This window comes from Culex pipiens, chromosome 1 (assembly GCF_016801865.2).
Source record: "Culex pipiens pallens isolate TS chromosome 1, TS_CPP_V2, whole genome shotgun sequence".
NCBI classification, from domain to species: Eukaryota; Metazoa; Arthropoda; class Insecta; order Diptera; family Culicidae; genus Culex; species Culex pipiens.
This window is the reverse complement of record NC_068937.1, coordinates 52,019,331-52,040,529: the sequence shown is the minus strand read 5'-3', so window position 1 is coordinate 52,040,529 and position 21,199 is coordinate 52,019,331. Positions and strand designations below refer to the sequence as shown.

Genomic DNA, 21,199 nt, shown 5'->3' with positions numbered 1-21,199 from the left:
TGATGATTGGTTCCTACTCTTCATCTGTGGTCCACGGAGCAATTCTTGGAGGTTCTGATCAATTATTGAGTAGCAACTACGGGTAGACACCAATGCTATGCTATGCTAAAAACTGCAAAAAAGGTACACCTTTCAAAATATCAGCATAAATAAAGGTATTTGATAACTTAGATAAACCACCATTATTCCAGTGTCCAAACCCAACATAACCAATCTTGACTGATTTAAAAAATAATTTTGATTGAATAAATAGTTTACTAATTACTTAGTATAATAGTTTATACAACTCTGAAAATTATATTTAAAACTTTTCTAAACCGCACTTCACAAACTTTTATTTTAACTTAAAAATAATTATATTACCATAGAATTGCTAAATAAACATTTTAAAATGAATATAACACCGTTTTGGGAATCTTTGTATCGATAGAATTGATTTTTCTTTGGAATTTCGTACCAACCCGGAAATACGTCGTCGGAACATCCACCGGTATCCGAACCGGTCCACGTTTTACAAGTCATCCTAAGTGCCATCGGATTTTGTAATGCAATTTACATTTTACCAAATCTCTAAAAAAAACCAAACAAAACACGCTGAACTCACTCATACTCAGCCTAATGAGTTTCATTTTTATTGTTTACCACCCAACAACGCTGGCAACACCCTCTCATAATCGGAAGTAATTGCGTCGATTTGGAGTAATTTTCATAACATAATTGCGCTCGAGCCAGTACAAATCAAAAATTCACTGCACCCAGCTCAGTCAGTCGGTGCTCGGTTACGCGATCGACAGCACTAGATTGGCTTGTCAATTATGAGATGGCAGAGCTGTTTTCTGCGAAAAGTGACTATACTGTGTGCCGCGAGGGTTGATGAAATGACACACACGTGCGTGCGCGAATGCGTCATGCATGGCGACCTTTGAATGCCAACGGGGGTAGGAAGGGAGATTTGCAAGGGGAAATAATGAGATAAATAGTGAAAGTGTCTCTATTTTTTTTTTTAGTTCCTGTGTCTTGTAGGCAAATTGGCATTATTTTGTTTCTAGAATAAAGTAAAAAGATTCGTCGCTTGGTTTCAAGTCTCATTTCAAGTTTTCCCACATGGACGATTCCCGTTAGCAGAAATCGCCCACTAAACCTGAATTGACGAGGGAGGGCTCATCTTCCCCGTCCTCGTGGTGTCATTCGAAAGAGGAAGATGGCCACGGTACGATTCCCGGCACGGAATATGGCACGTTAAAGTCGCCCGGCGAAAAAGTGACCAATTTGTATGCGAGCGCAAACGAACCGCACCGCCTTTTGGACGTCTTGGCTCGAAGATTCGGGTCCGATCTGACTTATATGGCCCTCGGGAATGATGAATGTTTGCAATTTCGGTTTAAGTGGAACAGACATTTGAGGTTAGGAAACAAATTGTTTGCCGATTAGGCTTGAGTTAAGCTTGGATAAGAATGATTAAACCTACAAACTTCTACCTGAAAAAATGATTTGTCGTGTTTGACACAAGTCTATGTAAATTACTAAAAACATTTCAGACAGTTAAAATCCAGTAAAACAATGAAGACAGTGTGTTCGAAAGTCCATTTACCTACATTGTTTTGCTTGAAGTACCGTAAACCGGGGTGACTTTGATAGGATTTCAATTTGTTTTTGGAATATTTTCCATCAGGTAAGGTTTTTCTCAAGATAATTACTTTTTAAACATGTACTGGGGTAGGCCACACAAAGTCCATGCACATTTTTGGAAAAAAAAGTTTTTTCAATAGTGTTTAGAAAAGTAGTTACGTTAAAAATTCTTAGTTTAAATTCTGGGGTGACTTTGATAGTCATAGTTTTTCTTGTTAAAATCATATTTAAGATGTTCAAATTTTATTTGTACGTTAAATCTATCATCACTAAAGTAGTTGATAAAGTTTTAAGGAAAAAACTCAATGTTTATATTTAGTTAACTAAGTTTATAGAGCAATTCTCTGAGATTTCGGTCATTCGATTTTTTTTGTATTTTTTAATCCGGCTGAAACTTTGTTGGTGCCTTCGGTATGCCCAAAGAAGCCATTTTGCATCATTAGTATGTCCAAATAATTTTCCATACAAATTTGGCAGCTGTCCATTCAAAAATGATATGTGAAAATTTTAAAATCTGTATCTTTTGAAGGAATTTTTTGATCGATTTGGTGTCTTCGGCAAAGTTGTAGGTGCGGATACGGACTACACTGGAAAAAATAAAACACGGTAAAAAAAATTTGATGATTTTTTTATTTAACTTTTTATCACTAAAACTTGATTTGCAAAAAACACTATTTTTAATTTTTTTTATTTTTTTATATGTTTTAGAGGACATAAAATGACAACTTTCCAGAAATTTCCAGGTTGTGCAAAAAATCTTTAAGCGAGTTATGATTTTTTAAATCAATACAGTTTTTTTTTCAAAAAAAATCGAATATTGGGCGCAAAAATTGTTCAACTTCATTTTTCGATGTAAAATCGAATTTGAAATCAAAAAGTACTTAAGTGAATTTTTGATAAAGTGCACCGTTTTCAAGTTAAATCCATTTTTAGGTGACTTTTTTGAAATAGTCGCAGTTTTTCATTTTTTTAAATTAGTGCATATATTTGCCCACCTATAAAAAAAATATTTTTGAAAAGCTGAGAAAATTCTCTATATTTTGCATTATTGAACTTTGTTGATACGACCCATAGTTGCTGAGGTATTGCCATGCAAAGGTTAAAAAACAGGAAAATTGATGTTTTCTAAGTCTTACCCAAACAACCCACCATTTTCTAATGTCGATATCTCAGCAACTATAAATCCGATTTAAAATGTTAAAATATGAAACATTCGTAAAATTTTTCGATCTTTTCGAATACAATATTTTCAAAAAATTTAAATCAAGACTAACATTAAAAATGGGCGTAATATTGAATGTTTGGCCCGTTTGAAATGTTAGTCTTGATTTTAAATTTTTGAAAATATTTTTTTCGAAAATATCAGAAAATTTCACGAATGTTTCATGTTTTAACATTGTAAATCGGATCATTAGTTGCTGAGATATCGACATTGGAAAATGGTGTGTTGTTTGGGTGGGACTTAGAAAACATCAATTTTCCTGTTTTTAAACCTTTGTATGGCAATATCTCAGCAACTAAGCGTCGTATCAACAAAGTTCAATAATGCAAAATATAGAGAATTTTCTCAGCTTTTCAAAAATATTTTTTTCAAAGGTGGGCAAACATGTGCACTAATTTAAAAAAATGAAAAACTGCAACTATTTTCAAAAAAAGTCACCTAAAAATGGATTCAACTTGAAAACGGTGCACTTTATCAAAATTTTACTAAAGTACTTTTTGATGGCAAATTTGATTTTACATCGAAAAATGAAGTTGAAAAATTTTTGCGACCAATTTTTCAATCTTTTGAAAAAATCAGTATTCATTCAAAAACTCATAACTCGCTCAAAGATTTTTTGCACAATCTGGAAATTTCTGAAAAGTTGGCATTTGATGTCTTATAAAACATATCAAAAATTAAAAAAAAATTGAAAATAGTGTTTTTTTGCAAATCAAGTTTTAGTGACAAAAAGTTAAATCAAAAATCACCAAATTTTTTTTACCGTGTTTATTTTTTTTAGTGTAGTCCAAATCCATACCTACAACTTTGCAGAAGACACTAAATCAATCAAAAAATTCCTTCAAAAGATACAGATTTTTGAATTTTCACATATCATTTTTGAATGGACAGCTGCCAAATTTGTATGGAAAATTATATGGACAAACTAATGATGCAAAATGGCTTCTTTGGGCATACCGAAGGCACCAAAAAAGTTTCAGCCGGATTAAAAAATACAAAAAATAAAATTAAAGAAAAAAACCGATTCCGTAGAGAACTGCTCTATATGCTTTTTAACAAAATACATATAAAATTAAGGTAAGTTTATTCAAAAGTCGGAATTTTGCCTGAAATTTTTTAAAACTAGTTTTGTTTATAAAATTATCGATTTATATTGCATTTTATACACGAATCACAAGTTTTCACATTTTACATGAAATTTGTTCAACTGAAATTGCCTATAAATTTGTTTTTTTTTAATTGTGTTTCAAAAACCCGATTTCATCCCACCTGGGTGAGATAGAGCCTTTCTTACTAAAGAATATAACAATGATAGAACTTCTTTCAATTCATTACATCGACTTTGTTTATTTATAACGTCAGCACAAAAGAATATGACGAAAGCTAAGTATTATAAATGATATGTTTTCTAAAAGAAATAAAAAACGCAATTTTCACCAAAAGAATATGTATAACCTTACATATTCTTAACACTCAAACGCTCGGGTAGTCATTTGACCGCTATTTTTTTTCTTAAAAATCTCATAACTTTTGATAGAATTGACCAATTTGGATGCTTCCGGGTGCAAAAGATCCAGATGTGTCTTTATTTTCAACTGTCAGACGGAGGACAAATGTGGTCCATTTTTACCGGAGATATTCCGGATTCTGTTGGGGTACCTCGGCCCTCCTAAATGGATATTTGGCCAATATAATAAAAACTTTTCAACAGAATAAAATCGGAAATAATGCAAAACTTCAAGGAATCATCCTAAAACATCATCCTTCATAGATACATGACATGCTGAAGACCTTCGGGCACCGGAACAGGTTCTATCCGGAAACGGTTCACTGAGTTGATGTCAATTGTTGCCCAACTGGAATCGGCTCCGCTGCCCCGTAGGACTTAACCATGTCAATTATTTTTGCAGGATGATGTATTAGGATGATGCCTTGTAGTTTTGCATCATTTCCGAAATTTTTCTGTTGAAAAGTTTTTATTATATTGGCCAAATACCCATATAGGAGGGCCGAGGTACCCCAACAGAATCCGGAATATCTCCGGTAAAAATGGACCACATTTGTCCCCCATCTGGCAGTTCAAAATATAGACAAATCTGGATCTTTTGCAACCGAAAGCATCCAAATTGGTCAATTCTATCAAAAGTTATGGGATTTCTAAGAAAAAAAAATAGGGGTCAAATGACTACCCGAGCGTTTGAGTGTTAATCAAACAAGCGTTTATGACAAACGCGAGCATGCAAGCTTTCCATGCACCAGTGACAACGCACACCGCGGTTTTGGTTTTTTAGCTTCGGTACGAGCCCTTTTGTGTGTTGGTATTTTGGTTCATCGTACCTTCGTACCGAACAAAGCAGGCGCAAAGAAAATCCGAGGTACAAGTGAACAGCGTGTGCCGCACGGTGCAGGGAAGATAGCCATTCAGCTTCTACGAAAGTGACAGAGTCAGAGATAGATATTTTTACAACCACACCACTACACACTCAATCGCGAGTACCTTAGGTAGAAAACAGGGCTGAGCTGGCTCCAGAACCAAATTATGAATCTGGATGAAAATTGGAAAGGTTGTAGAGCTCGAAAAATGCAATTATTGAGATAAATAAAAATATGAAAATGAAAAAAATTGACCATATTTTCATTTGAAAACTGTGTACTTTGTTGAAAAGTCTGACCACATCCGAAAACAGATGGATATTTCTAAATTCGGTCTCAAAATGACCCTTGTTCAGCTCACCAGCTTTCAAATGCACTTGGAACAATCAAATAGGGGAGCCGAGGACTACGCGACACAAAATTTTGCAAAAAAATTACCACACACGGACATCACTCGAACTCCACGGAATTTATTTTCTCAAAATTTGAGGGTTGGAGATGAACGAGTTCTGTCAAGGTGAATCGATAGAGCGTCGAAAATCGATGCAGTGTGAATTTTTTGCGATTTTTCCGATTAAAATTCATGCTGTTCCGTCTTATTTACGAAGATGAAAATGAAGTCCAGCCTTAAAGTAAAACCTATACCATTCTTTAGTAAGAAAGGCAAAACACACATTATTTATTATTTACAAACTTTCTTAACCTTCACCTAGTGGAAAATTGTCCAAAGAATCCGAAAATGCATTCCGTTTTCCAATTCGAAATCATGTTCATTGAGAAAATCATGACACTTTGAGAAGTTTAAAATAATGACTTTCATCAACATTTTGCCTTCCTCACTGAGGTAAGGCTATAATCCTGCTCTATAAATGAACTTCGTATAAAAACGTCGTAGACCCACCTTCATGTATACATATCGACTCAGAATCGAAAACTGAACAAATGTCTGTGTGTATGTGTGTGTGTATGTGTGTGTGTATGTTTGTGTGTATGTGTGTGTGTATGTATGTATGTGACCAACAAACTAGCTCATGTTTCTCGGCACTGGCTGAACCGATTTGACCCGAACTTGTTGCATTCAACTTGGTTTAGGGTCCCATAGATCGAGTTTTATACAGATTGAAGTTTCGATAAGTATTTCAAAAGTTATGTATAAAAATGTGTTTTCACATATATTTGGATCTCACTTAACTGTATGTAAACTATCAAAAGACCTTTCCAACGAGTCTAAAACATTGAACATCTGGCAACCCTGTCTCGAGATATCCCCACTTAAGTGATATTGATGTACTTTTTTGAAGCCGAATCTCACTTAAATGTATGTAAACTATGTCCGGATCCACCATCCGACCCATTGTTGGTTAGGTTATCAAAAGACCTTTCCAATGAGTCCAAAACATTGAAGATCTAGCAACCCTGTCTCGAGATATGGCCACTTAAGTGATATTGATATACTTTTTTGAAGCCGGATCTCACTTAAATGTATGTAAACTATGTCCGGGTCCACCATCCGACCCATTGTTGGTTAGGTTATCAAAATACCTTTCCAACGAGTCTAAAACATTGAACATCTGGCAACCCTGTCTCGAGATATGGCCACTTAAGTGATATTGGTATACTTTTTTGAAGCCGGATCTCACTTAAATGTATGTAATCTATGTCCGGATCCACTATTCGACCTATTGTTGGTTAGGTTATCAAAATACCTTTCCAACGAGTCCAAAACATTGAAGATCTGGCAACCCTGTCTCGAGATATGGCCACTTAAGTGATATTGATATACTTTTTTGAAGCCGGATCTCACTTAAATGTATGTAAACTATGTCCGGATCCACCATCCGACCTATTGTTGGTTAGGTCATCAAAAGACCTTTCCAACGAGTCCAAAACATTGAAGATCTGGCAACCCTGTCTCGAGATATGGCCTCTTAAGTGATATTGATGTACTTTTTTGAAGCCGGATCTCACTTAAATGTATGTAAACTATGTCCGGGTCCATCATCCGACCCAACGTTGGTTAGATTATCAAAAATCCTTTCCAACGAGCCCAAAACATTGAAGATCTGGCAACGCTGTCTCGAGATATCGCCCCTTAAGTGATATTGATGTACTTTTTTGAAGCCGGATCTCACTTAAATGTATGTAAACTATGTCCGGGTCCATCATCCGACCCAACGTTGGTTAGATTATCAAAAATCCTTTCCAACGAGCCCAAAACATTGAAGATCTGGCAACGCTGTCTCGAGATATGGCCACTTAAGTGATATCGATGTACTTTTTTGAAGCCGGATCTAAAAAATAGATGAAACTTGTGTACAGCCAATTTTGTGAGGAAGGCTCCTACCACAAAGGTGGATTAAGTTAGTTTTTTAAGTTATAGTTAACTAACTATTAAAACTTATCAAAATTTTATGAAAACTTCTTCTTGAAGTACTTTGAACACTTCTCTACTGCAGTATGATTCTAAACAATTCCGTACGTACACAGAAAAAAATAATGTAAATTTGGAAGATGTAATTTTGGAAGGTTGAATATTACCTCCTTTATGATGAAATTTTACCTCAATTTAGACTGAAAAAGTGACATTACACCAGAAAAGTGGTAAAATTACACATTTCCAGAGGTAAAATTACACCTTTTTTCTGACATAAAAGATGTACCCCTTCCCAGATGTAATATTACAATGATTTTTTTTTCTGTGTATTTTAATTGTACTCTTCATTTTGCGGAAAAATCGCAAACCTATCAAAGTCACACCATTTTACTCCTCCTTTTTCCTCCTTTTTGAATACACAGAAATAAATAATGGTTATATTACATCTGAGAAGGGGTACATTCTTTATATGTCAGAAAAAAATGTGTAATTTTACCTCTGAAAATGTGTAATTTCACCACATTTCTGGTGTAATGTCACTTTTTCAGTCTGAATTGAGATAAAATTATTTCATGAAAGAGGTAATGTTCAACCTTCCGAAATTACAGCATCAAAATTTACACAATTTTTACTGTGTAACATTTTCCTACATTTCAACTATCTTCAACTGGGAAAAATTAAATAAGACAAATATCCTCCTTTTTCTAAGTTTTCTCAAGCCTCCTTCCACACTAATCCATTCGACCTAGGAATGCACTCGTCCATATCCAGAAGCTTGCATGACGCGATGATGATCACACTTCACAGTTGCAGTCAGTCAGTGTATGAGCCGGCATCCAGACTGGACCCTTATGGCGGCGTCGGCACCAAAATCACGGCCAAAACTGGGCCAATTAGAAACGCAACTGCCAGCACCACCTCCACCGACACTGCAGGCTGGTCCCGCGGGACTTGTTGCGGTACTTGAACACTTTTGAAATGCACAGACAAAAAGACGAGAAACTTTTGTTTTTACATTGAAACGGTTAAGTAACGATCAATACGAATTTTTAATTCTCCATGTCTGTGAGCTTAGATGGTTCCAAAGAGGATCAGCTAGAGCGCAGCCAAAGTCGCTGACACACATGAGCTGCCTCTTTAATAAATGCAATTTATTTCGAGAAAATTTCGCTTTTACTGGAAAGAGGCGCTCCCCGACTCTAGCGTGATCCAGCCGGTTGGCTAATCGGGTTTACTGGACTTGATGTGGCCTTGGCCAGTCTCCCCTCTGAATTCCCCTTCGCGGCGGTTGATGATGGACGGGATGCTTTACACCTAGTTAGGCTGATAATTAAAACTGGAAAAGGCTGGCGCGCGAGGGTGTAACACGGTATTTGTTATTAATATTTATAGATTTTCGCTGAATCTGGGTCAATTATTAAAGGGTGGTAAGCTTGAACATATGTTCTGTTAGATGTTCAAAAGCAACCCACAAATTATCACCCTTTAGGAATTTCAACTTAACCACAAAAAAATGAAAATATGTGAAAGTGAAACGTCCAAATAAATATTCAATCGTCCCCGAAAAAAAAACAAACAAATTCGTGCAAATTGCTCGCCCAAACAGAACTTGTACTGTGTGGAGACCCACTTTGCGTGTTTCGAAATGCGACAAGCGACGAACCTTTCTGGCGACGACGAACCTCAGGTGGAATACCAATTCAGCCAGTTTCAGACAGTTAAAGTGAAAACCGGCACGTCGACGTTCTGATCATCGGTATTCAGCGCGCTGCTGTCTGATGAGACATTTGCATACCTCACTTGAAGGGAAGAGTTGATGAGGGGGTGGGTTTCAATGTCACCCACAAAACGCACTGTGGACTGAAAGTTGTAAATTTTCACATTTTTTGTTGTTGAAGAGAAACTGCGACAAGACAAGGGTGCAAGGTTTGGTCAAATTAGTGCTTAATTTATTGGATGTTCGTATTTTGAAGATGATTTTTTGCACAATCAGCTGATCAAGGGAGAAAAGGAACGCGACGAGTCATGGAACAAAACATTATACAAATTATTGGCGGTGTTATTCACTGTAGGTTCCGAAGAACCGTTTTGATTATTTAGAGAATTGATAAGCAGACCAAAAGTTATGCATAAAAAAGAGTTCAAGTAACGTACCGGTCAACGAACGAATAAAGAGCCTATATGACAGTGTTTTTCAATCGGTGAGGAATTCCTCCCTTGGGGGGAATTTGACCATTCTACACAGAAAAAAATATGTGAATTTACTCGACACGGAAAAATGAATCACATGTAAACACAGTTGATGTAAACTTGAGATTCGACGTAAACGGTTGAATCATACGTAAAATCATGTTTTTACGTATAATTTGTTGCAAATTTACATCAAATTACACTTAAATTTAAATGTTTAATGACGTGCAAAATTGTTACATCATAAATGATGTAACATTAGGAAATATTTTTTTGTGTGTAGGGTAAAATGAGGATTCAATAGAAATTCAATTGCTTTAAACGAATTTTCCATAAAAAAGTAAATCATTATTTGACAATTCCATGCAACTTTCAGTTTCTTTGATTAGTAAGAGCGACATTAGTTTTTTTCCCAAAATTTAATTTTTAGGACAGTTCTCCAGAAAAAATAGGTTTTCAAATATTATTTTGGAGTTTTTGATTTTTTTTAAACATTTTTGGGAACACTATTTATAAAAAATGCTGTGAATTCTTGCAACCTTCCAGCTTAGAAAAAACGTTATTATCAAGTAATAGTTGCCTTCCTCACTGAAGTATGACTTTTTATTAGAAGCACGAAAAGTGAACAAATGTCTGTGTGTGTGTGTGTGTGTTTTTTTTTTACAAGGTCGGAATCTGCTACCAGACACCTGAGAATTCGTTTCTCAGGTAGTGTGGGGTTGGGAAAACAAAAAAAAGAGTTTTCCCGACCCACTAAACCAGTCCTTGAACGCCGTGCCCTTGTCCCCCCGGGACCACCTTTCGGTATAACTTCGGGGGGAGGCGTTGCATTTTCTGCACTAGTCTACTTACAGGATCCATGCCGGGTGCTAGAACCATTTCCTGTTCTACATACATATGAGTCCATGCGAGGGTTTAACCGCGCCCAAGAATCGCGTTGCTTTTGATCGGCTAGTCATATGCAGCCCTCTCCTTGGACCATCGAGACGTGTACCGATTTGATAGAGCCAACCGTCATAACGTGCTCTCCTTCACAGCCACACTCGTGGGTTTTCGACTAGGCTCCTAGTCGTTCCTCCTCTGATCGTCTCTCCATTTCCACTGGAGAGCCGAAGTGATCTGCGTCACCGCTCCGACGACCGCATTCCACTTGGCGATGTCGCTGCACATTCTTCGCACCACATTATCCGGGCTGGTGTCCGCTCCGATAATGGCCAGCATTTCGCTTCGCGCTGCCTCGAAGCGAGGGCAGGCGAACACCACGTGCTCCGGTGTTTCCTCGCAATCGACGCAGTCCGGACAGAGAGGAGACTCTGCATGTCCAAACCTGTGCAGGTACTTCCTGAAGCAGCCATGGCCCGACAGGAACTGTGTGAGGTGGAAGGTGACCTCTCCATGCCTTCTGCTCACCCACGTGGATACGGACGGGATAAGCCGATGCGTCCATCTGCCTTTCTTCGTGGTGTCCCACTCACGTTGCCACCTTGCCAGCGATTCGGCTCTCGCAGCTTCCCGGATACCTCTCGTGCCTCTCCGGGTGTAGCGCACGGTGTCCTCCTCCAGTGTGATGCCGATGGGGATCATTCCGGCTATGACGCCAACTGCTTCCGACGAAATGGTCCTGTACGCGCTTGCAACCCTCATGGCCATCAGTCTCTGCGTTCTGTCGAGCAGCGCTCGATTTCGCTTCGTCCCCAGCGCCGTCCACCATACCGGTCCGCCGTACCTAAGTATGGACGTCGCGACACTTGCCAAGAGGCGGCGCCTACTGCTCCTGGGCCCAGCGTTGTTCGGCATAATCCTCGACAGTGCCATGATCGCCTTAGCCGCCTTCTCGCAGGCGTAATCGACGTGGCTGTTGAAGTTCAGCCGGTCATCCACCATCACCCCGAGGTACTTGAGCGCTCTCTTCGAGTGCACGACGTGTTCTCCAACGTGTATCTGGGCCTGCTGCACCTTCTTGTGGTTACTAACCAGCACCATCTCCGTCTTGTGGTGAGCGATCCGCAGCTTCACCTCGAGCATCCAGTTCTCGATCATTGCGATTGCCTCCATAGCCAGCACTTCGACCTCCTCGACATTTTCGCCGGTTACCGTCAGCACTATGTCGTCTGCAAAGCCAACAATCTCTACGCCGTTGGGTAGTCCCAGTGTCAACACTCCGTCATACATTCCATTCCACAGTGCTGAACCCAGAATGGATCCCTGCGGAACTCCCGCGGTAACAACAACGGTTTTTTGTCCATCGGCAGTGTCGTAGACCAGCACGCGGTTCTCGAAGTAGCTCTTCAAGATCCTGCACAAATAGTCAGGCACCTTCATTTTGTGCAGCGCTGCTGCTATGGCCGCCCAGCTCGCACTGTTGAACGCGTTCTTGACGTCAATTGTGACTATTGCGCAGCAACGGTTCCCCCTGCGTTTTTTCCTCCGCGCTTCGTCGGCTTTCTCGACCACTTTCCGGATGGCGTCCACCGTGGATCTCCCTTTACGGAAGCCGAACTGCCTCGCTGCTAAGCCATGCTCGCTCTCCGTGTACTTGGTCAGCCGGTTAAGGATGATCCGTTCCAGAAGCTTTCCGAGGGTGTCCAGCAAACATATAGGCCTATACGATGATGGGTCCCCCGGTGGTTTGCCTGGCTTCGGCAGCAACACGAGCTTTTGAACCTTCCACGGGTTGGGGAAGTGTCCTTCGTCCAGGCATTTCTGCAGGACTGTTCGAAACCTGTCCGGGAATGCTTGAACCGCCGATTTCAGGGCGAAATTCGGGATTCCATCCGGGCCGGGAGCTTTCTTCACCTTCAATCTCTTCGCTACTGCCACAAGTTCTTCGTTGGTGATCAGATGACCTTCGGCGTTGCTACCCCCTTCGTCGTTGTACGGTGTAGGAGGCCATGTCGTTGGGTCATGTCTTGGGAAGAGCCCTTCCACAATGACCTTCAGCTTGTCGGGACACGTTTCAGCCACCATCGATGGGCCTCTGATCTTCGCCATCGTTACACGATATGCGCTCCCCCAAGGGTTTGCATCAGCGTCTTGGCATAACTCCTTGAAGCAGTTTGTCTTGCTGCATTTGATCGCTTTCTTGAACGTGGCCTTTGCAGACCGGTACTCCTCTCTGCACTCCTCTCTAGTTGCTTCGGATCTTGCTCTCTGGACTCGTCTTCTGGCGCTGAGGCAACTTGCCCGAAGGGTACCTAGTTCTTCATTCCACCAGTAGGCTGGACGACGACAGTTCCTTGGCTCCAGTCTCCGCGGCATGGTTGTGTCGCATGCTGTCACCAGTTGTGCTGTTAGCACGTCGGCACTCAAGTCTTGGGGACCATCACACCAATGGAGCGCTTCCACGAAGAGACCCTCGTCGAAGTACTGCAGCTTCCATTTCCTTCCGTAGGACCGGCTGCTCCTATCTGGTACAGGGGCTCGTCTCCCGATGCTGTACCGGATCGCTTGGTGATCGCTATGGGTATAGTCCTCACTCACCCTCCAGTTCATGTCGACCGCCAGTCGCGGGCTACAGAACGTAACGTCGATAATGGACTCACGACCGTCTTTGCGGAAGGTACTGCTGGTTCCGCGATTCACCAGCCTAACGTCTAGCTTTGCCAGAGCTTCCATTAGGCTATGCCCCCTAGCATTGGTGCATCTGCTACCCCACTCGACCGCCCACGCGTTGAAGTCACCTCCGATAACGATCGGGCTTCGTCCGATCAGTTCATCGGTCAGACTATCCAGCATCTGCTGAAACTGCTCCAAGGTCCATCTTGGGGGAGCATAGCAGCTACAGAAGAAGGTCCCGTTTACTTTGGCGATCACGAATCCTTCAAACGCCCTCGAGACCACTTCCTGTATGGGGTACCGCCCCATCACGTGTATCGCCGCCATTCTTGCTGTATCCGCGGCCCAGTTTCCGTTGTCGTGTGGAACTCGGTACGGTTCTGCAATAATTGCCACGTCACACCCCGTCTCCGCGGTCGACTGCCACAGCAGTTGCTGTGCAGTGTCGCAGTGATTGAGGTTCACCTGGGACACCTCCACTACTTTTTGCCCGAGGCCAGCTTCTTGTACACCGGGCAATTAAAGCCACCCGTCGCATGGCTATTGCCATCGCCTTCTTTACAGAGCACGCACTTCGGCTTATTTTTGCAGTCTCTTGCCATGTGGCCTTCTCTACCACATCTTCTGCAACTGTTGGTTCGATCGGGACCGTCGCAATTTCTCGCCTGGTGGCCGAAACCCATACAGCGGAAACACCTCGTCATCTGCTGGGTCACTCGAGGAACAGGCCTCAGTGGGCACACCGACCACCCTACTTTGACCTTGCCGGTTTCCAGCAGCTTAGACGCCGAAGGCGTCGATAGTCGGATCGACGCAATTTGCGTGCCGCCGTAGGCTTTCCTCAACCGGATTGCCATCGGTGTCGTACGGTCATCCAGAAGAACGATCAGCGCATCTTCTAGCTCTTCCTCCGTCGTGATCTCGTCCAGGTTCCTGCACTCGATCGTTGTCTCCGGCGATAGCGCTCTTACCTTCGACTCGTAGCCTACGGCTTTCTCGACGAGGGACTTAAAAGCTGAGCTCTTGACCGCGGGATCCTTCTTCAGCTCAAAAAGCATCGCTCCGGTTTGGGTGCGCCTGGTTTTAACCACGTTCTCGCCAAGCTCCTTGAGTTCCGGATCGGTTCGTACTTTCCGGAGGAGGTCTGCGTACGAAACACCTTCCTTCACCTCGACCACCAAAGCCTCGCCTTTGTTACGCTCCCTGCGAAACTTGGGTTTTTGGGTGTCCTCGTTCTGCTTCCCTTTTTTCTTCCGTTTCTTTTTCTTGACCTTCTCCCATTCCTTCTCCTTCCCTGGGGTTGGTTCTGGTTCCTTCGCCGGGTCCGGACTGTCTCCATTCCCCTGCTTCTGCTTCTTTGCGTCCTCCTCGTCTCCAGGCGTTTCCCTGTCCCTTTTAGAGCTTGGGCCGGGCGGCGTTTTCGGTTCTTTCTCCCGTAGCGCTTCCTCCTCCAGTTTTGCATTCAGCGTTTCTTCGGCTCTTTCAGCTCTGAGCTTCAGTGAATTCCGCGTCACCACCAGCGAGTTGTTTTCGCGCTCTGCGGCATTCATGGCTGCCTTGACTCCATTCACCATCTGCTTGATTCTGGTGTGGACGTTGTTTTTGTCCTTGATGAAATCAAAGAGTTCGTTGACCCTCCTCCTGACCTCCTGTAACGCGGTCCTTCCAAGCAGGACTTCGTCTTGAGGGGTACTGCCGGCGAAGTTCAACAAGGATGACTTGGGAGTCTCCTCTCCAATTACTCCTATCTGCTGACTCGGAACGCGCTCGCCACTCCGCCTGCTGTGTCGCCGCCGTTTGACTCGCCTCCTGCCATTTCGACGTTTGCGTCCTCTTCTACCTCCGTGTTTTCCGATGCTTGGGGCGCATCGGGACCCTTTTGTTGGTTTGTTTCACTTGTCTTCATTTTGAATCCCACGAGTCGCTAGGGAAATACGGTCCGCTGCGCCAGTGCCCTGCCGTGACGCAGTAAGGGCAAATTACGTGTGGGGTTCGCCCCTGTGCCCCACAGGCTCCGTTATCGACTGGGAATTTGTTGAACCCCCCCAGCCATGCATCCCTCGACACGGGTCGCATCACATCTTGGATTCGGGGTTTGGTGAGGTTTTGGGCTAAAACACTTATAGCGGCGTTCGATCGCTTGACAGAGGTGTTTACGGACCCATGTGGTTTTTTCGAAGAAATTAAACAGTGCCCTTGTTCAATTCCGCCACGTCCTAGACATCCTCCCGCTGCTGGTCCGGGGGCGATGCAATGAATGTATGCAATCGCCGACAGCTATCCGCCTACTGCAACCCGCCCGGTAGCTGGCAGCTAAGCTCCGCAGGGACCCTCACCTGTCCCCACGGTTCACGGGTGTGTGTGTGTGTGTGTGTGTGTGTGTGTGTGTGTGTGTGTGTGTGTGTGTGTGTGTGTGTGTGTGTGTGTGTGTGTGTATGAGTGTGTATGTATGAGTGTGTATGTATGTATGTGACCAAAATTCTCACTGAGTTTTCTCAGCACTGGCTGAACCGATTGCAATCGACTTGGTATAGGGCCCCATACATCGCTATTGAATTGTTTGAAGTTTCGATAAATAGTTTAAAAGTTATTTATAAAAATGTGTTTTCACATATATCCGGATCTCAATTATATGTATGCAAACGATGTCCAGAACCATCATCCGACCCATCGTTGATTAGGTAATCGAAAACCCCTTCCAACGAATCCACAACATTGATAATCTGGCAACCCAGTCTCGAGTTATGACCACTTATGTTATATCTGTGAAAAAAAAGTGAGGAAGGCATCAACCACATAGGTGGATTAAGTTAGTTTTTGTCTTATAAGCAACATTCCACGCATTTTTCATATATCATTACCCGCGTACTTTTTCAAAAGGTCCTATTAGCATAGGAAGCCCATGGCTCATTGGTTGTTTTGAAAAAGTAATCTAGATTATTTCTTTATTATTATTATCAGAATACTGAATTGCATTTATTAAACAAGAGTAGTTTAGTGGAAATAAACAGAAACAAATTTGATAGAACTGCCATAAGATATTTATTGTGAGATTTATATAATGATATATGATCAGTTAAAACAAAATATTAAAAAGAAAAATTTCTGTAATTTTTAATTCAATCAAATAAATTTCAATCAAATAAATTTAAAAAATGTGTTTAAAATTAACTTATTATTGGAAATCTTTAAATGAAAATTACATTCCAATAAAAATGAACAGCAAATGTAAGTCACAACGCATTTCAAAAATAAAAACTGTCTGTATTTCAATTTATTTCGTAGTTTAAACTTTGATTTGTTATGAAAATTGCAATCTTTATGTAAACATCTTAAATTTGTGTTTATATTTGTGCATTGGAACCTGGGTGCAGAATAGTTGTCCGCAAAGCGGCCTCAATTTAGAACTGTCAAATCGGAACCAATTTGCTATTTGGAAAATGATGCCATGAATTGGCAAGTATTGTAAAAAGTCGAGGGCGTCGAGCTTTTGAGTCAGTCTTAAGAAAAGGGATGAAATCGAGATTGTCTTAATTTGTTGCTAACATTTCCATAAGCGCTATGTCTCACTCAAAACCTATGTTTACAAATTGTTTAAGACGAATTATCAGTAACTGTGAATGGCACCTGCCAAATAACATTGAATAATCTTACTCCTGTATTATCACTGCGCTTCAAAGATACATAATCTCGTAACTTCCATCCGGTTGCTCTTCTGATTCACGAAATTCCCCCACTTCTGACGCAATATTTCATCACGTTAAAAACAAAGAAGGACTCTTTTAACCGCCCATCGTTTAGTCTACAAAAAAGCATGAAGATCCCAAATGTTTCAAAACGAGTCACTAAAACAGCAAAAAATATGTCACGCTTGAGCTTGAACAAAGCTTTCTACTTTGTTTATGTTTACAGCTGTAGTTCAGTTGTATTAGTGAAGAGCAGTGGGGATCATTCGGAAATCATGTTACGCATTCTGTCTTTTCAGCACCCAGCGCTGATCTAGTGCCAAAAACCGCTGGACCTTCAAAAAAACAACTGGATCAGCGCATTGTCTCCCGAAACCAGCAGAAGAATCTCCTGATTGATTTTGGAATCCGGTAGCTCCTTCTAAACCAGTAAAACTTTTTGTTGATTCTCCAAACAGCGAAAGTTTTCGCTGAACCAGTAAATGTTTTCACTGGTTCAATCAAATTTGACTGAATTCCAAACCAGTGAAAAAATGAGCGATTCCATATATTTTTTCTGCAGGCTGGGAAATTAGCGACTGTTATCGCTAGTTTTAGCGAACTTTATCGCGTTTTGGCGATGGATCCCCTTTCCATGAACAAATGAACACTGTTTTGATGGTGTTGGAGGAGTTGAGAGCATTATTTCGAGATTTGAGTAAGTCAAAGTAAATTTTTCCCATGACCCATGAAGAGTATCGGGGCCGCATTTACAAAGCGGATTCAGTGGCTATTTCTTAACTTGATGTTAAGGTGAAGCCGCTGAACATTTTCGAAGAAAATTGATCATCACTATAAAATATTCTGTATTAAATTCAACGTAACGAATTTCAGCACCAAAAGGAATCACCATACGCCGGGTGTTGCCTTCTTGAAGCCACTGAAAGAATTTTTGATCTAAACCAAATGTGCTTCCTAATTTATATAATTTTGTGGCACAGTCATTGAAGTCCTAGTTGACAATCATTGATTAATGACGATTTCGATAACTTTACAAGGAATGGGATAATCGTTGCCAAAAAGAATCAGCATGTGTAGGGCACTACACTCAACCCCCGGTGGTTGGTCACTTTTTCGTTTGACACTTTTTTAGTTTGTACCCCGTTGGTTGGTCAAAGTCAAACTAAAAAGTGACGAACTGTCACTTTTTACACGGCGCTCACGCGCACTATCAAAACAAACGTTTGATAGTGTGTGTGAACTCCGTGTAAAAGGGGTGTCAAACTAAAAAGTGACCCCGTTCGTTTGACAACAGTTGGTGTCAAACCAACGGGGTTTGAGTGTATTCGGTTGAAGGAATTTTGTCAAAATATCGACGCGCCGCACTTTCGGCAAATGCGCGCTGTCAAATCTCATACTGCTCGTTTTGTTTTTGTTCTTCTTCTGTTTCGAATTGCATGGCATTGTTGCCGGGTATGTTTTTTATTGCACTAAAAGTATGTTATCGAAAGGCCTTCCAAACAAGCCCAAAATATTGAAGAACTGGCATCCTTGTCTCAAGTTACCATAAATCATGTTTGATGCCAGATGTATTTTTTTAATGATTGTTTGTGTGACACATTTTTGGATAAGTGTATAAGGAAGGCCAAAGTGCTTTTTATCATTGAGCATACAAGTTTATGAAGTGCTTTATAACTCGATTCATCACACAGAAAAATGTTTTGTAGAATCAGCCTGTACAAGGTTTGATTCAACAAAATTTTTGTTGAATATAATCCTCCTTATCGAGAAATTAAAAGTGAGAGTGTGTGCAACATGGAGTTAAACTTTCTGTGCAGTTTCTGTGAAGGTTCCCATGGCACTTCAAAAAGTTTAACTCCATGTTGCACGCACACACTCTCACTTTTAATTTCTCGATAAACCTTATCAACTCCTTATAAACCTTGATTTTCTCAATTTCACAAAAATATGTTATTGTTTTGATAAAGTTGCTTTGACATTTAGCGTTGATTCAACAAAAATCTTGATTTTCAAATCAACAAAACGTTTTGTTGATTCAAATATGCCTTATTTTTCTGCGTGATGCTTTTTTTATTCGTGTTTATTAACGAACCATTTAACCATTAATTCTACATCAGCCCGGATTCGTGTTCCTTCTTTTCGTACCCCTCGTTCGCACGTGCTGCCAGTCTACCAAGAATACTTCCCTTCCATTTTGCTTTCGCATTGAAAGTGACAGCATATTAGTTGTGGCAGCACTGGGGGCGCATATCAATTCAATGTAAACAATCAACAGCTGATCTGTTTTGCTCGTTTCAGTCTGCAGATAGTCCTCAACGAAGCAAAAATACCATACGGTGATAAGCTTAACTTCTCTGCACTTTCAGCGCTGATAAAGGGGCCAACATGGCCACCATCAACCAGACGAACCAGTTCTACGAGGGTTGCGGCCGCGAGGGTCCCATCCGGTGCATCTTGCTGAGCGAGTTCCACGCCGTGGCGGGCTCCAAGATTAGCTGCCAGGTGCCGGAGAACTACATCGCCAAGGAGGTGTTCGACTCGATCCGGTTCTTCATCATTCCGAAGCCCCAGCTGCAGCGATGCACGTTGACGGTGTGAGTATTGGTTTTGTTTTCTTGGGGTTTTCTTACAAGTGACAAGAGTTGAGGTCAGAATAAATTCTATTTCGTTTTAGGAACGCCCTTGGCCACAAGGTTATCGGCTACCCGGTGAAGATTGACCACACTCGCTACCCGAGGAATGCATTTTACTTCAATCTTTGTTTCGTGTGCGACAGTTGGGCTCGTTCCGTGCAGTACGAAGCCGTCGTAAAGAAACTATCCGAATACCTGCTGATGATGGAGGAGGAAACTTCTTTCTTGTCCAATCCGGACAACAACACCCGCATCCAGAACCTGCTAAGCTGTATCCTGCGAGATCTGAACGAGAAGCAGGTAGCTACCATCGTTGAAGGAGAAACCACAATCTATCTTAAGATTGTTCGTCTCAAACCGGATCCACCCCCAGTTCAAGATCACCAAGTCCCGCTCATCTGCAAGGGCTTCGAGAACATATCGCTTGAAGCGTGGGACCTCACCACCCAACAGGTCATCCCGTTCATCAACGGCATCAACCACGTGGCTCGCATCGCCGCCGAAGCCGACGTCGAGAACCAGCTGGTCAAGTCCTGCATCCAGAACCTGGTCTACTACGGCGTCGTTCAGCTACTCCCCCTCCTAAAATACAGTAACGTCTACATGTGCACCCGTAACCTGCAGAACCTCAGCAAAGACCGCCAGTTTGCGGAAGACTGTCGTCACTACGTGAAGCTCCAAACGGAAAAGGAAACCCCTCGCCTTCCGTCCCTCCACAAAATCCTCCAACTGTACTCCCAAATGACGCACGGAGTCACCCTGCGGGCACTCTGTCAACGGCTCTGCCCGCGGGACAACGCAATCGACGAGCGGAAGCTGGTCACGTTTGGGCTGCAGCATTGCCTTATTCGGTGCATCAACAAGTATCCGATCTTTACGGGGTCCTATCCGAGTGCGAGGCATAAACTGTACACCGGGTTGAATAGTTTGGACGAGATTTGCTGCAAGACTGGGCTGACGCCCAGCAGGATCGAGGAGGACATCGATGTGGACTCGAATGTGACGGTGATTTGGAAGTGAGGGAATGAGAAATAAATTTGTTAAAATTAGTCGGTGTTTTTGTTTAGACTATTGAGAAATTTGTCAAAGCAAATACCGTAATCTGGGGTGAATCGGGACTACAGTCTGAATAGGGACAGCAGTTTCTAGAGCACTTAAAGCTTTTAAATTTGGAAATGGATGTACACATTTTGTTGGCCTGAGTCTGTTCTAACCGAAACCAACCAGAAAAATCAAAATATTGTGCTCCAACATGGTTAAAACTGCTGTCCCAATTCGCCCCATGTGTCCCGATTGACCCCAGTTTACGGTATAAAATTGTGTAAATTAAAAAGAAGCTTAATTTACAAAAGATGAGCGATTTTTTGTTGTTTTTAACACTCATGAATATCAAAGTCATCTGAACATAGCTTTCAATTACGGACTTCAATTCCTTCTTATTAACAAACTGTTCGTTGTGAATCAAACGAATCCGGTCACATAACGTAGCGATATCGTCAAACTCTAATATTTTCTGTATGTAATTTTCTTGATTTAA

The 21,199-nt window shown here is 41.7% G+C and overlaps 1 protein-coding gene across 3 annotated transcripts; it reads left to right on the top strand.

Annotated features, from left to right (window-relative positions):
* Nucleotides 1-19,228: 19,228 nt before the first annotated feature.
* On the top strand, nucleotides 19,229-20,711 carry LOC120412954 (GATOR complex protein NPRL2). 3 transcript variants are annotated; one of them, XM_039573603.1, is made up of 3 exons: nucleotides 19,229-19,289; nucleotides 19,396-19,623; nucleotides 19,704-20,711. In XM_039573603.1, the coding sequence occupies exons 2-3, from the start codon at nucleotides 19,415-19,417 to the stop codon at nucleotides 20,680-20,682; spliced, it is 1,188 nt and encodes a 395-aa protein (XP_039429537.1). In that variant the 5' UTR covers nucleotides 19,229-19,289; nucleotides 19,396-19,414; the 3' UTR covers nucleotides 20,683-20,711. The 3 variants fall into 3 exon arrangements, with proteins under 3 accessions (XP_039429537.1, XP_039429532.1, XP_039429545.1); XM_039573611.2 differs by lacking the exon at nucleotides 19,229-19,289 and adding an exon at nucleotides 19,319-19,337; XM_039573598.1 differs by lacking the exon at nucleotides 19,229-19,289 and having other exon boundaries at nucleotides 19,296-19,623.
* The last annotated feature ends 488 nt before the right edge of the window (nucleotides 20,712-21,199 follow it).

Coding starts and splice junctions, on each gene's coding strand:
- LOC120412954 (XM_039573603.1), top strand. CDS start 19,415: ATGGCCACCATCAACCAGACGAACCAGTTCTACGAGGGTTGCGGCCGC. Junction 19,624..19,703: donor CAGCGATGCACGTTGACGGT/GTGAGTATTGGT, acceptor ATTTCGTTTTAG/GAACGCCCTTGGCCACAAGG.